The following is a 13415-nucleotide window of genomic DNA, read 5'->3' as shown; positions in this document are numbered from 1 at the left end:
CTAAATTTTATAAGACAATGGCCAATGAACTGGCACCATTCCTAAAAGAGGTGATGAACGGAGTTTTTAGGGATCAAAGAATTCCAGACACTTGGAGCGAAGCGAATATATCATTGATCCCAAAAGAGGGCCAAGATCTGACTAGCGTGAAAAATTATAGGCCTATATCACTACTCAATAATGACTATAAAATTTTTGCGAAGATATTGGCGGAGAGATTGAAGGGGTGGCTCTCGGAAATCATAGAGGAGGAACAAGCAGGCTTTTTGCCAGACAGACAAATAAGAGACAACTTAAGGACAGTGATCAATGCTATTGAATACTATGACAAGCGTTGTGACAAAGAGGTTGGTTTCTTCTTTGTAGACGCTGAAAAAGCGTTTGACAATTTAAACTGGGATTTTATGTTTGCCACTATGGAAAAGCTACAACTGGGAGAAAGATTCGTCAGAGCAATCAAGGAAATCTATAGAGACCAGACTGCAGCAATTGTAGTGAATGATGAATTGACCAAAAAATTGACGATTAGTAAAGGAACAAGACAAGGTTGCCCGTTATCTCCATTGTTGTTCATTTTAGTATTGGAGATTCTGATGATACAAATTCGACAAGATGAGGAAATACGAGGAATAAAAATAAAGGACTACTCATATAAGGTCAGAGCATTTGCAGACGACATAATGTTAATTGTAGAAGACCCATTGGAGAACATGCCAAAAGTGATAGGCAAGATCAAGGAGTTTGGAGATTTGGCAGGTTTCTTCATTAACAAAAAGAAGTCAAAGATATTATGCAAAAACATGACTAAGCAGAAACAACAATTGTTAATGGAAACAACGGATTGTGAAGTAACTAGTAAGGTGAAATACTTGGGAGTTGAGCTGACTGCAAAAAATATAGATTTGTTCAAGAATAATTATGAAAAATTATGGACTCAGATAGAGAGAGACTTGATCAAATGGAATAGATTGAACCTGTCATGGTTGGGCAGGATTGCAGCAGTTAAGATGAATGTGTTACCAAGAGTAATGTTTTTGTTACAGACAATACCAATCATCAGAGACTCTAAACAATTTGAAAAATGGCAGAGGAAAATATCAGATTTTGTTTGGGCAGGCAAGAAGCCTCGAGTGAAAGTAAAAGTTTTACAAGATGCAAAGGAGAGAGGCGGAATGCAACTGCCCAATCTGAGACTTTACCATGATGCAATCTGCCTAGTTTGGCTAAAAGAGTGGATGACATTAAAGAATAAGAAACTATTAGCCCTAGAGGGATATAAAAAAATTTTTGGATGGCACGCATACCTATGGCATGACAAAGTAAAGGTCAACTCGATGTTCCTGCATCATTTTGTAAGGAGAAGTCTATTTACAATCTGGAAGAAGTATAGAACTTACTTACAAGAAGGAACCCCCTTGTGGGTGGTTCCATATGAGGTGATAGATCCGAGAGCTGTGGATAATGAACAACAATGTTTAACGTATAAAGAAATAACTAAGATTGAAGTATCTAAACTTAGAATAAAGACGCAAGAGGAACTATCACCTAACTATGACTGGTTTCAGTATAGACAGATTAGAGACTTATACAACTCAGACTTTGCAAAAGGGGGCATACGAACAGAGAACTCGGAACTAGAGCAGACCCTTCTTAAAGAAGACAAGAAAAGAATATCCAAGGTATACCAAGTATTGCTGAAATGGTATACTGAGGATGAGATAGTTAAAACACAGATGGTGAAATGGGCTATAAATTTCAATAAAGAAATAACAATGGAGGCATGGGAATACTTGTGGAAAACTACAATGAAGACAACGACATGTATTAATATTAAAGAGAACATTTTCAAAATGATCTATCGTTGGTACATGACACCAAAGAAGATTGCGCTAGGGAATTTGAATACTTCTAATAAATGCTGGAAATGTAAGAAACATGAGGGCTCCCTCTATCATATGTGGTGGTCGTGTGAGGTAGCTAGGCAGTTCTGGGGGGAAATAATAAGAGAAATGAGTGAAATTTTACAGTTTCAAATAAATAAGAACCCAGAACTCCTGCTGCTAAACTTGGGAATGGAGGGAATTCCAGCCCATCATAGGACGTTGATTTTTTATATGACTGCAGCAGCTAGACTTTTGTATGCGCAGAAATGGAAAGTACAAGAAGTACCAACTATTGAAGATTGGATCTACAAATTGCTGTATATGGCTGAAATGGACAAGATGACAAGAAAACTGAGAGATCTGGACTCAGGGCAGTTCAATACAGACTGGGAGAAGCTGAAACAATACCTGGAGAAGAAATGGGAGGTGGGAGGAAAACTGTGGCAGTTTGAGAACTACTGAAATATAATAAAAGTATAAAAGAGAGGGGTGACTTTACCGGGGGAGGAAGAGAAATGTGAATTTATAAGCAGTTAGATTAATTGATTGAGATATATATAGATATGTATAGGTCAACTGATAGAGAATAATTAATGATAAGGTTTAAACATGAGGATTGACTAACTAACAATTTTTCTTTCTTTGACAAGATTTATATGCACCAAACTGAATGTATAGAAGAGTTAAATTGATTGAGTATCTGAGGAGTTATATAGAATTACCATAAAAAGTTGAAATGAGTAATATATAGAGAACAAATCAAATTGTTTGATTTAAATGTGGGGAATTTTTATGGTTTATGATATATAGGTTTATATAGAATTATTCAAAACTGGAAAATGGGATAAATTGTTTATCTAAAGACGTATAGTTTGGGTGTATAATAATTAAAGGAGTTAATGATGTACTGCTTAATATAATGGAGAATGTATATCTGTTTTAGACAGAGGAATTTAATAGAAGTAAGGGAAAAGGGACAGAGGGTGGGAAAGCTGTTGGAAGTCAACAAAAGGGGGGGAAAGGGAGGGGGTTAGAAACGAAAAATTAGGGGAAAATTGATTGTAATGTAAAAATAAAAATGTTCTAACCCAATAAAAAATTTTTCAAAAAAAAAAAAAGATTCCTTTTTATGTTCACATAGCTTGTCTGAATACATCAGACAGTTCATATTAGTTTGTTTGAAAATACAAGACTCTTGGAAAGCCTGGTTATCAGTACAAAGGAGGGATTAGTGCCATTGGGTATACTCATGGTGGGGTGGAGGTGGGGGGATGACTGAAATCATCGCCTCTCTCCCTGCTTCATTCAGAAGAGGGAGGATTCTTAGCACTTATGGCAGCTCTAACCCTGTTATACTCAAATTGAGGTATCAGCATTTCAAAAGATGGTACTCTAGCTTTGTCTCCAAAACAGATTTTAAATTGTTAAAGATGCTTAATTGTGTGTCCCACTTTTTCAAGCAGTAACAAGATCATGCACCGCACTGGATCTCAGTGTTGGTAGCCTTCCCCTCACCATTCCAGAAAGCAATAGTATACTTTTGAAGCGTATTTGTGGTGCTAAACTTTCTCTGTTTTGCTACACTAAAAAGCTTTTTGGATCCAGCAGCTGAATGGTGTAAGGAGCACAGATTTTTCCACACTCCCTTTTCCTCATTAGTCCCTTTTTACAAAGTTTATTCCTAGGATTGTGGGACCCTCATGCTCTTGTAGCCACGTGGGTAATGGGGCTGCTTTAAGGAAGAGGAAAGGGCAGCCCTCCCTTACTTGATTATTCACAAGGGCCTCACAACAGCAGAGTCTGCCCTCTGAAGTTGCCATTTCCTTCAGAAGAATGATTTCTGCTGGTCAGGCCCCACCTTGAGGTTAGGGTTCCCAGGGGGTTTGTCCCACTGGCAATTGGTGGAAAGTAGCAAATCCCCAACGATCGCCTGCCACCATCAGGTAACCTAAGCAGTGGATGTACTCCCAGCAGGGCGCAACAATGTCAGTTCCTCAAGTGACATCATTGCACCACCAGCAGGCATGCCCCCCTCAATTTTGACCTCCAACGGGCTAAATTGGCCCCACACAAAGCATGGGAGCACTCCCATTGCTGGTGCAATGATGTCACTTCTGGGGAATGATCTCATTACATTGGTGTCGAGAGCATGTGTGCACACGAAGAGAGAGCTGCAGGTAAGTGCCGGGTCCCCCCATCCCACACAGAAAGTACAGGGACTTTCTGTACTTCAAGCAACTCTACTTGAAGTTGACAGCCTAACTTTCAAATTATTATTTCAGTGTCATTTTGTAGTTAAATATGTTGAAACTTAAGTCACTCTGAACAAATGAATGAGTCATAGTATACATTTTAAATATGATTAAAATCAAATTTAGAAGCATTGTTGTACACAAGACTGTTATAACAATAAGTTTCTACATCACCTAACTTTAAAAAATAAAATAAAGTGGCTCTTTAAGACAACAAAACCAATATAAATATCACTTAGCCTGAGAGTGGCACATAATGCAGTTTATTGATCTGTTTCTTAGTTTTTAGCAGAGGACGATGGCAGCTTCTTTATTCCACAGAAATGTCACCACAGTGGGAAGAAAGGAGCTCTAACTCTTGAAAGCTTATACCCTGAAAATGTTGTTGGTCTCTAAGGTGCCCTAAGATCCTGGTGTTCCACTGCAGACCAACCTGGCTACACATCTAGAGCTGTCTGCATTGGGAAATAAATCTTTCCTACAGAATGGCAAGACTGATTTTGTAATGGGAAGATTGCATCAATTTTTTTCCTGCCAACATCCCCCCCCCCCCGGGCAATGCAAGGGATTATAGATATAAATCCAGCAACAGATGCAACAACAGAGACAAGACCCTGAAGCAAACTGTACCCCAAAAGAGACAAACTACAGATAAATTGTAGCCAGTGGTTGATTGAGCCCCAACTTCCCAGCTGTATTGTGGGGATAACAACACTGACTTTGTTCACTGCTCTGAGTGGCGCATTAATCTGTCTAGAAGAATGGTATATAATCACAGTTGTTGTTATTTTAAGAGACTGAAAATCTGCTGTATTTGTGCTAAGTATGTCAGATATAAGGACAAGTTTCCACTTGCTTTTTAGTGATTGCAGTTCAGTTTTGGAAGCAACTATTGAGATGAACATAAAGTGGCTTAATTGTATTGCAGTGTTTATTGCAGACATTTAGTTGAGCTGCTGCCGGTTCAATTTTCATCCTCTGTATCCATAGGGCTGGATCCTGAAAGCTGTTGAATACTTTCCTCTTCAGTAACCTCTATTATTCTCTGGAAATAGTTCATTTTATCTAGATGGTTTAAACCTCATGCATAGTTAGCAAAAAGTACAGTTAAAGTCAGGGTTTACAGCCAAACGTAAATTACAGCACCTGAAAGCTACCATCTGATATAATGTTGACCTTTTAGTGCTGCTGCTGGTGCCAATCTTTAATACAGCAAGAGGCAGGATTTGTCAATTGATCCCAGGGAACTTAAATTTGAAATGACTAAAATTGATTCAGTTTAGTGTATTTCTGATTCCTTTTCCTATCAGGATAGGGTTTAGGCTCTGAAATTTTGCAAAGAATGCTGCTTTTCACCATCACTTGCAATTTGTATTTCTCTTCTTTAGAGAGTCTGCAAATAAGGCAGTTCAGATGTAGCTTGCTCCCATTAATTAGAGGATGTAGAAAGGACAACTTTTTCACAGAACTAATATCTTTGTGTATTTTGACCATAAAAAATGAATTTACTGTGAGCTGTCTTTTGAACAGGTGTAGTTCAACCAATAATAGATCTGAAAAAAATAGAAATACAAACATTAAAAAGTTCAGTATCGAGAATACCTGTTATTTTTTTTTAATTTTTTTTTTATTAATTTTGAATTCCCATTGAGATGGTAAGTGGACCTGGCAACCATTGGAGGGAGGAAAGGCTATATTTGCTCCCAAGTGAGAGCCAGCATGGTATAGTGGTTAGAGTATCGAATTAGGATCTGGGAGACCCAGGTTTAAATCCTTGCTGTGAAGGCTTGCCAGTCACACACATTCACAGGGTTATTGTGACAATAAAATGGAGGAGAGAACAATGTAAGCCACTTTGGGTCTCCATTAGGGAGAAGGTGAGTATAAATGAATTAAATAAATAAATCACTACACCACATTGGCTGTCATCTAGAGGTTATCATTCTCCTCCATTAAAGTGAAACTACTTATGCTCAGTGTCTACCCCACACTTTCCCAGGATATGAGTAGGGCATTAATATGTCTAGAAGAGCAGATATAAGCAGTGTTGTTATTATTATTATTATATCTGAGTTGAAAACACCAAAACACTGTTAAGATCAAGCTATCCCATTAAATATAATCATACCTGTTTAATTCTGGATGGAGAACACCAGTCCAAAGAGAAAAGGGAGCAAGTAAGGAAAGGTGAAGAAGAAAGAAGCAGTGACAGAGGAGTACGGAGAGAAAGGCAGCAAGTTGGCATGATGAAGCAGCCATCATGAGGGGGAGATTTCCCCTCTCCCATGGGTCCCTGCTTGTAAATTATACAAGGCACCCTCAGTTGTCAAGAGAGGAGGTCCGCTTCTTTATGGTTTGATCACCTTGAAAAACATGTAACAACTAATCCCAGTTCTATACCTCTCCAACCATATTTTTATATTTGTATATTTTATATGTGAATATATTATAATATTATATTTTTAAACTATTTACGGTTTTAACTGTATACATTAATTTTAATGTGTTTTAATATGCTGTAATCCACCCTGAGCCCTTTGTGGGGAGGGTGGAATAGAAATCCAAATAAAATAAAATAAAAATAGTGAGGGGAAAGCATAATATATCTGCGTAGAAACAGTAAACAGTTTTGACGTTGCACTTAGCCCCGCCCACTCATGCACAACACTGGTGAGAGAATATGTTTACATTGGTAATTCTTACAATAAATCTCATTTTCTTTAGTCTGTAGTCAAACTTGTAAAAGCTACATGTGGATGTTTTGTGTACTGCTTGAAAATCTCTAGCAAACTGTTTCAAGATTGCTGGGCATAATTTTTTAAATAAAACACCACCTAAATAATATCTCTTAATCAAGAAAAGTAACAATGTTGTTGTTTCACTGAACAGTTCCAGAAGATTATTTCTTTCTGTCTCAAGAGGTGGTAAATAGCAATGGCAGATTCTGCAGCACTTAATCTTCCCATATCAGCTGCTGTTTGTCATTTTGAGTCTGGATTGCATGAAATTTAGTTGTAACTGAGAGTTGAGAACTGCTTGAGCTAATGGAACTTTACATAGTGTCCAAGCAGTCTGTTATGAGGTTTATTAATTTAAGAGATCCATTCCAGGCTAGATGATGTCTAGCTCAAAATCAATTTGGGAGAATATCTAACTGGCGAAGCAGTTTTGCTGATTTTAAACAAGACTGTCTTTTTGAATGGATGGTCAAATGAACTGCTATCAGCTCAGAACTGCCCTCAACTGACACTTAAAATTGAAATTCTTGGCTGTGGCTGCTTCTAGTATGGTTAAAAGGATCTTAATTTACTTAATTGCCTTTTGTCAGAAGCCCCTATGATATCCATGATCCTCATTGCTTCCCAAGTGCCACGCTTCCCTTTGGGCATCATGATTTGGATATTGACTGGCTTTGGAGATATAAACAAGTTCCTTTCTGACCCAGCAGTGCCTGCTCCACATCCAGGTCCTTCATGGAAATTAAGACCTAGAAAAGCAAGCCCTTTGCTCCCCATGCTGACCTCAGTTCCATTACTCATGTAATGTTTTGCACCTGTTTTGGAGGATATGAGAATTACTGTAACATAGTGGTTATGTGGTGGGGCTCCAAGTCAGCACTCTGCTGGTTCAAATTCCACTGCTGCCATGAACTCAATAGGTGGCCTTGGGAAGCCACTCCTCTCAGCCCCATCTGTATTGTTGGAATAATAATAACCCTGATTTTATTCAGTTCTCTTAGTGGTGCACTAGTCAGTTTAGAAGAGTGGTATATGAGTGCAACTATTATTATGTTTAGTTAGGCTGGTTTGTGGAATGAAAGATTCTTACTCAAGATCTCTATTTTAGTGATAAGTAATGTGCTAGGCTCAGACCAAAGAATTTGCTCTAATTTTAAATTGATTTCTATGTTGTACAAACCACAACAGCACTTCTTTCTTTCTGAGCATGTAGACATTATTATAATAGAATTATAGTACAGTAGAAATTTGAAATTGTTACTCCCCCCCCCCATTTCTGAATTAGAAAAGTACATGATGCCCACAGTCTTATGTGTCAGTCAGGGGCAATCATACCTATGGAGTAGCCTAAGCATTTGCACAGGGCCTTCACAGCCAGTGGGAGTGATATGTTATATGACCTACTGAAGAAATCAGCAATTACATCTCTAAGTGTATAGAGTGCAAAATCTGATAGTGTCTTCATCTATTTTAAGTTTGCCTGATAGCAGAAAATCCTAATAACTAGTCCCAGATGTCCCTTTCTAGATGGAAGATGGACATTGAAGAAGTCAAGGCTGATGGGAAGAAAATTGATCCATTTGAAATGCAGTGCTGGAGGAGAGTTTTGTGGATACCATGGATGGCCAAAAAGACAAATAAATGGGTTCTTGATCAAATCAAGCCTGAATTCTCCCTAGAAGCTAAAACATACAAGCATTCAACTTGTATGTTTAACGAATTTGTGTAGGAAGGGATGGAACAAAGTCAGTCATGGGTGGGTCTGCTAGCTCATTCCCACTCCCCTCTCTATGCACTTTGGCCCTATATGCCAATATGCTGAGTGTGCAACATACCATTTCAAGCTAGGCAATATTTGACAGGAATAAAAAGGGGCAAAGCTATTTTCACTAATCTTTCAGCTAGTTAATCATTCAACTACTTTGCAGGAACCTGATTCCAATCAATTAATGGTACAGAGTCTAAAGTAAATACATTTATTTGGCATTGGCATGATTCAAGCTGTGTTACTGCAGTGGTTTTCTTTCTAGGGATCGGATGACATGTTATGTGACTCCAGACTTTGCCCACTTGCGTATTGCCCAAGAATAAACAGAAGTTAGTCACTGTGCTGTGTGCGTGTTTGTGAGAGTGTTGAATGGTTATTTACAGGTATCCTTGCAGCAGTTCCACCCTTTTGTGACCAACACAGAGTCTTAAATAGAATATATTTCCTGATCTCATTCCAGTCATGCTGGTTGGCCACATCTAGGCAGTGTGTAATGTTTGTTACTGCGGTATCTGAGTAAGTGGTTATGAAACAGAACTACATCTTAAACTCCTGTCATTCGTCATTGATCTAAGCCTTTCAGTCCAGTCAGTTTTTGAGACAATTAAGTTATTAAAAAGGCAGGATAATTGTACTTGGTAACATATGTTTATTAGTATCTGACTTTTGAGGCCACTGGAGGGTCATTTGCTGAACTATATATTGTGGTAAGCAGACTCACCCTGCAGCTGCTTGCAGCGTTCAGCAGGGAGTCTTTTTTGCAGCCCCCATTGGATGAACGGAGGCAGGCTCCCTCCCATCCAGGGCTTTGACCAGGGGGGCGGAGCCTGGAGCCTTTATAAGGCGGCTCCGCCCTCTTCCCTGGTGCCGGGTAAGTCACCTGGCACCTGAGGGCAATGATATTTTCCTAGATGACCTGAGGCAAGGGCTTCGGGTGGCTAGGCCACCAGTGGGGCGCCAGGGTCTAAGCAGAGGCTTGGCCCTGGCGTTGGCAGGAGATTTTGGGAATAGGGTGCGGGATGGTGAGCTCCCAGTGGCGTTTCCCCAAGTGTGGGGAACAGGGTCTGCCAGTTATGGCGGTATGCTTGTTGACGGCTACCGTACCCCTGGCAGAATCCTGCGGGGATCCCCAAATACAAGGCCTCCCCTCATGCCGTACGGCTGCGGCGTTAGGTGCTTGCTGGGGGGATCCATTGCCTGGCTGGACCGGGTGGCAGCCATTCTTGGAATGGCCTATACCCGGGGCGATGGGGCTCGCCCAGGCAGGTCAAGGCGGAGGTCCAGGTGTTGACCCCAGGGCTTGACCTGTACCGCATAGTTGGCCCTTGCCTTGTTGTGTTATGGTCATGTTTAATAAATGGCCCTTTAATCCAAGCCTGTGTCTGCCTCTTCATTCCGGGTGGGGTTGCAAGCAGACTCACCCTGCAGCTGCTTGCAGCGTTCAGCAGGGAGTCTTTTTTGCAGCCCCCATTGGATGAACGGAGGCAGGCTCCCTCCCATCCAGGGCTTTGACCAGGGGGGCGGAGCCTGGAGCCTTTATAAGGCGGCTCCACCCTCTTCCCTGGTGCCGGGTAAGTTGTGATCGGCCCACCCACCTCTCCCTGTCTTTAGTGTAGGATTAGCTGGCTGCTTTTCGGAGCCGGGTAGGAATTTTTTGCTCGTCTTTCCTGATTGGCGTTTGGAGAGCGGGTTTTTTCGCCTACCTTGCACTAATGATGGAGGAAGAGATTTAAAAGGTGGAGCTGTTTCGGGTCACTGGCAGGAGATTTTGGGAATAGGGTGCAGGATGGTGAGCTCCCAGTGGCGTTTCCCCAAGTGTGGGGAACAGGGTCTGCCAGTTATGGCGGTATGCTTGTTGACGGCTACCGTACCCCTGGCAGAATCCTGCGGGGATCCCCAAATACAAGGCCTCCCCTCATGCCGTACGGCTGCGGCGTTAGGTGCTTGCTGGGGGGATCCATTGCCTGGCTGGACCGGGTGGCAGCCATTCTTGGAATGGCCTATACCCGGGGCGATGGGGCTCGCCCAGGCAGGTCAAGGCGGAGGTCCAGGTGTTGACCCCAGGGCTTGACCTGTACCGCATAGTTGGCCCTTGCCTTGTTGTGTTATGGTCATGTTTAATAAATGGCCCTTTAATCCAAGCCTGTGTCTGCCTCTTCATTCCGGGTGGGGTTGCAACATTTCATATCTGCATTCTGTAATATGTGGATGGGAGATCTAGGAAGATGTAAAACTGGTGGCTGTGCGGATTTTGTCCTGACATTTGGATATGCTAAGACATGACTTAAATATTCCCATTGGCGCTCACAAGCTAGAGTAACATTGTAAACTGCTTCTAGGTGCTCATCTTTCTCTCTCTTGAAAAGTGGGTTTATGTGGGGTTGAAATATTCATCTGGGCTATTTGGGATGTAGGATGGTACTTCTGCAGCACAGCTACTTTAGGCTCTTCTTTTTTTAAAAAAGTAACATGGAACAGAAAGTGTTTCAGAACATGACCGTCTGAAAGCTTGCATCAGCTTTCTGCTGCTGCCTCTAGATTTATCTGTTTGTGGCATTTTTATGCTTCCTTTCCTCCAAGGAACTCAGGGCTCCCCCACTTCCTCTTCACAACAACCCAGTGAGGCAAGTTAGGCTGAGCGGGACAGCATAACTGACCCAAGGTTACCCAGGGAGTTTTATGATAAACCGTTTGAACCTGGGTCTCCCCAGTCCTAACAGAAAATTCTAATACACCATACTGTTTGGTATGTCTTAGCTCATAGGAAGGCAAAACCCATTCTTTTTGAGGGGATGTTCCTATATAGATGATAGCCTTTAAAAAAACTTATTTAGGTATTTTGATGAAACTGACTTCAGAATGTTCTGGTAGTTTAGCAAGTATTGAATAAGTCTTGGATTGGTTACTCTTCATCCACATCAGACACTTACTGGATTATTTTGGAAACAGGGATGGGAAGAAAAGATACAGACATCCCAAGATAGCAAAGAGTCCAGTAGCACCTTTAAGACTAACCAACTTTACTGTAGCATAAGCTTTCGAGAACCACAGTTCTCTTTGTCAGATGCATGACATCCCAAGATAAGTCTCTTCACCCAATTAACATTCTTGATCTTGAAACAGACAGAAGGAGACTGCATGAGAGACTAAAATTGGACAGCCTGCTTACCGTGTTTCTTTTTTAAAAAATCTCTGCAGGGAGGACTTGCTGCAATGATCCAAACAATCTAATCCTCAGTTCTTTTCGTGATGGAGCTGAAGGTCTGGGTGGATGGTATCCAGCGGGTTGTCTGTGGCGTCTCTGATCAGACCACATGCCAGGAAATTGTCATAGCATTGGCACGTGCCATTGGTAAGTCATCTCTTCCATTATTTTATCTAAAAGTAAATTTTATCCCTTCCTAGGTTTTGTTGTTAATATTCTGATCGCAGATTTCTTAATACTAATTGAAGTGATTTATCCACATTTCTGCTTCTTCATTTTCTCCCATTCATAGGCAAACGTCATTGCCCTTATCCAGCAGATGTACAGTGATGGTCGCATAGCTCACCACTGTAGTTCTGCAACCATTTTCCTTTTTAGAAGTGACATAAGAACTTTGTATCCAATGACCAGTTATTGCAAATGCAGGAATTTTCTGTGTATCTGGGTATGACAGAAGTGAAATGCTCTTCTGAGGATTTGTTCCCACTGCTTCTGTAGCTGGGCCTGGTTGCAGGCTTGCTAATTGGCTGAAGCGGAAAAGGGGGAGAGGACATGGTGGGGGAAAGGAAAATGAGATGCCCCCCGCAATTGCTTGCTGGTCCCTCACTTGTAGTAGTATATTGGTCGTTTACAAATACTTTGGCAGTTTCAGAATTTGAAATGGCAGGCTGCACACCACATGGTAACTAATGTTCCTCCACATACATTTAAATATATGTGCATTCACTCTAATTCTTTGAATTTGTAGAGACCCTGGGGACAGAGTTGAACTTTGAAGTATGACAATTGAAGCAGCTGATGTTAAGAAAATTTAAAATCAAGCAAAAAACCCACTCTTTTTTCTTTTTTTTAATCCCTCCTTCCCTTCTCCCCTCCCTCTCTTAACTGTATTCCTTCTTAAAAGAAAAATACTGATTTGTAGCTTTTATTAGAACTCTTATTAACTAAGATAATCCCTTCCTTCATTCCCCTCTCCTACACTTAACCCTAAACCCCCTCTTTTTCCAATGATATTAATACCTAAATCGGTTAAATAATGAATATTTTACATACTGATAAATAAACTATGGTCTAAATTATGCTAAACAGTTCCCTGTAGCCTAAGAGATACACCCTATAGACTATGGGTATCTAAATATATACCAAAGAACTGTAAAAAAATAAATGGGAGCCCTATACGAGCTCCGCTCCCTCCCCCCATCCATACCTCTACTCCTATATGATTTTTAAAGATTATATGGTCATAACATATTTAAATGATATTAAATTTTGCATTTAACTTGCATTGTTACATCACATTTTGTTACATCAAATTTTATTTGCTCTTGGCTTGCTGGCTGCATCTCTCTGGAATCCTGCTTCCCCTGTATGTTGGCAAGAGATTGGGTTCTTTTCTGTATGGTACTATTGCAGTTCTTAGGAAACTCGATACCGAGGTTTTGCAAAAGTAATCTTCCAGATTCCTGGTCTGTAACTTGATAAGTAAAGTCCTGTATTTTAACAAGAAGTTTCATATAGTTGGTCCATTTATATTTTATCTGAGCTTTCCTCAATGCTTTAGTTATTGAT

At 40.6% G+C, this 13415-nt stretch overlaps 1 protein-coding gene across 2 annotated transcripts in view; it reads left to right on the top strand.

Annotated features, from left to right (window-relative positions):
• Positions 1-13415, top strand: part of RASSF7 (Ras association domain family member 7) — an 80477-nt gene that overhangs the window by 51251 nt on the left and 15811 nt on the right. For both annotated transcript variants that reach the window (XM_054971688.1, XM_054971687.1), the window contains exon 2: positions 11840-11993. In XM_054971688.1, coding sequence (XP_054827663.1) covers positions 11891-11993 — 103 coding nt within the window. In that variant the 5' untranslated portion in view covers positions 11840-11890. The remainder of the gene's footprint in view (positions 1-11839; positions 11994-13415) is intronic.

The sequence above is a fragment of the Eublepharis macularius genome, chromosome 2, assembly GCF_028583425.1.
Source record: "Eublepharis macularius isolate TG4126 chromosome 2, MPM_Emac_v1.0, whole genome shotgun sequence".
NCBI lineage: Eukaryota > Metazoa > Chordata > Lepidosauria > Squamata > Eublepharidae > Eublepharis > Eublepharis macularius.
Note: the sequence above shows the minus strand (reverse complement) of the source record. Positions and strands in the feature narration are given on the sequence as shown.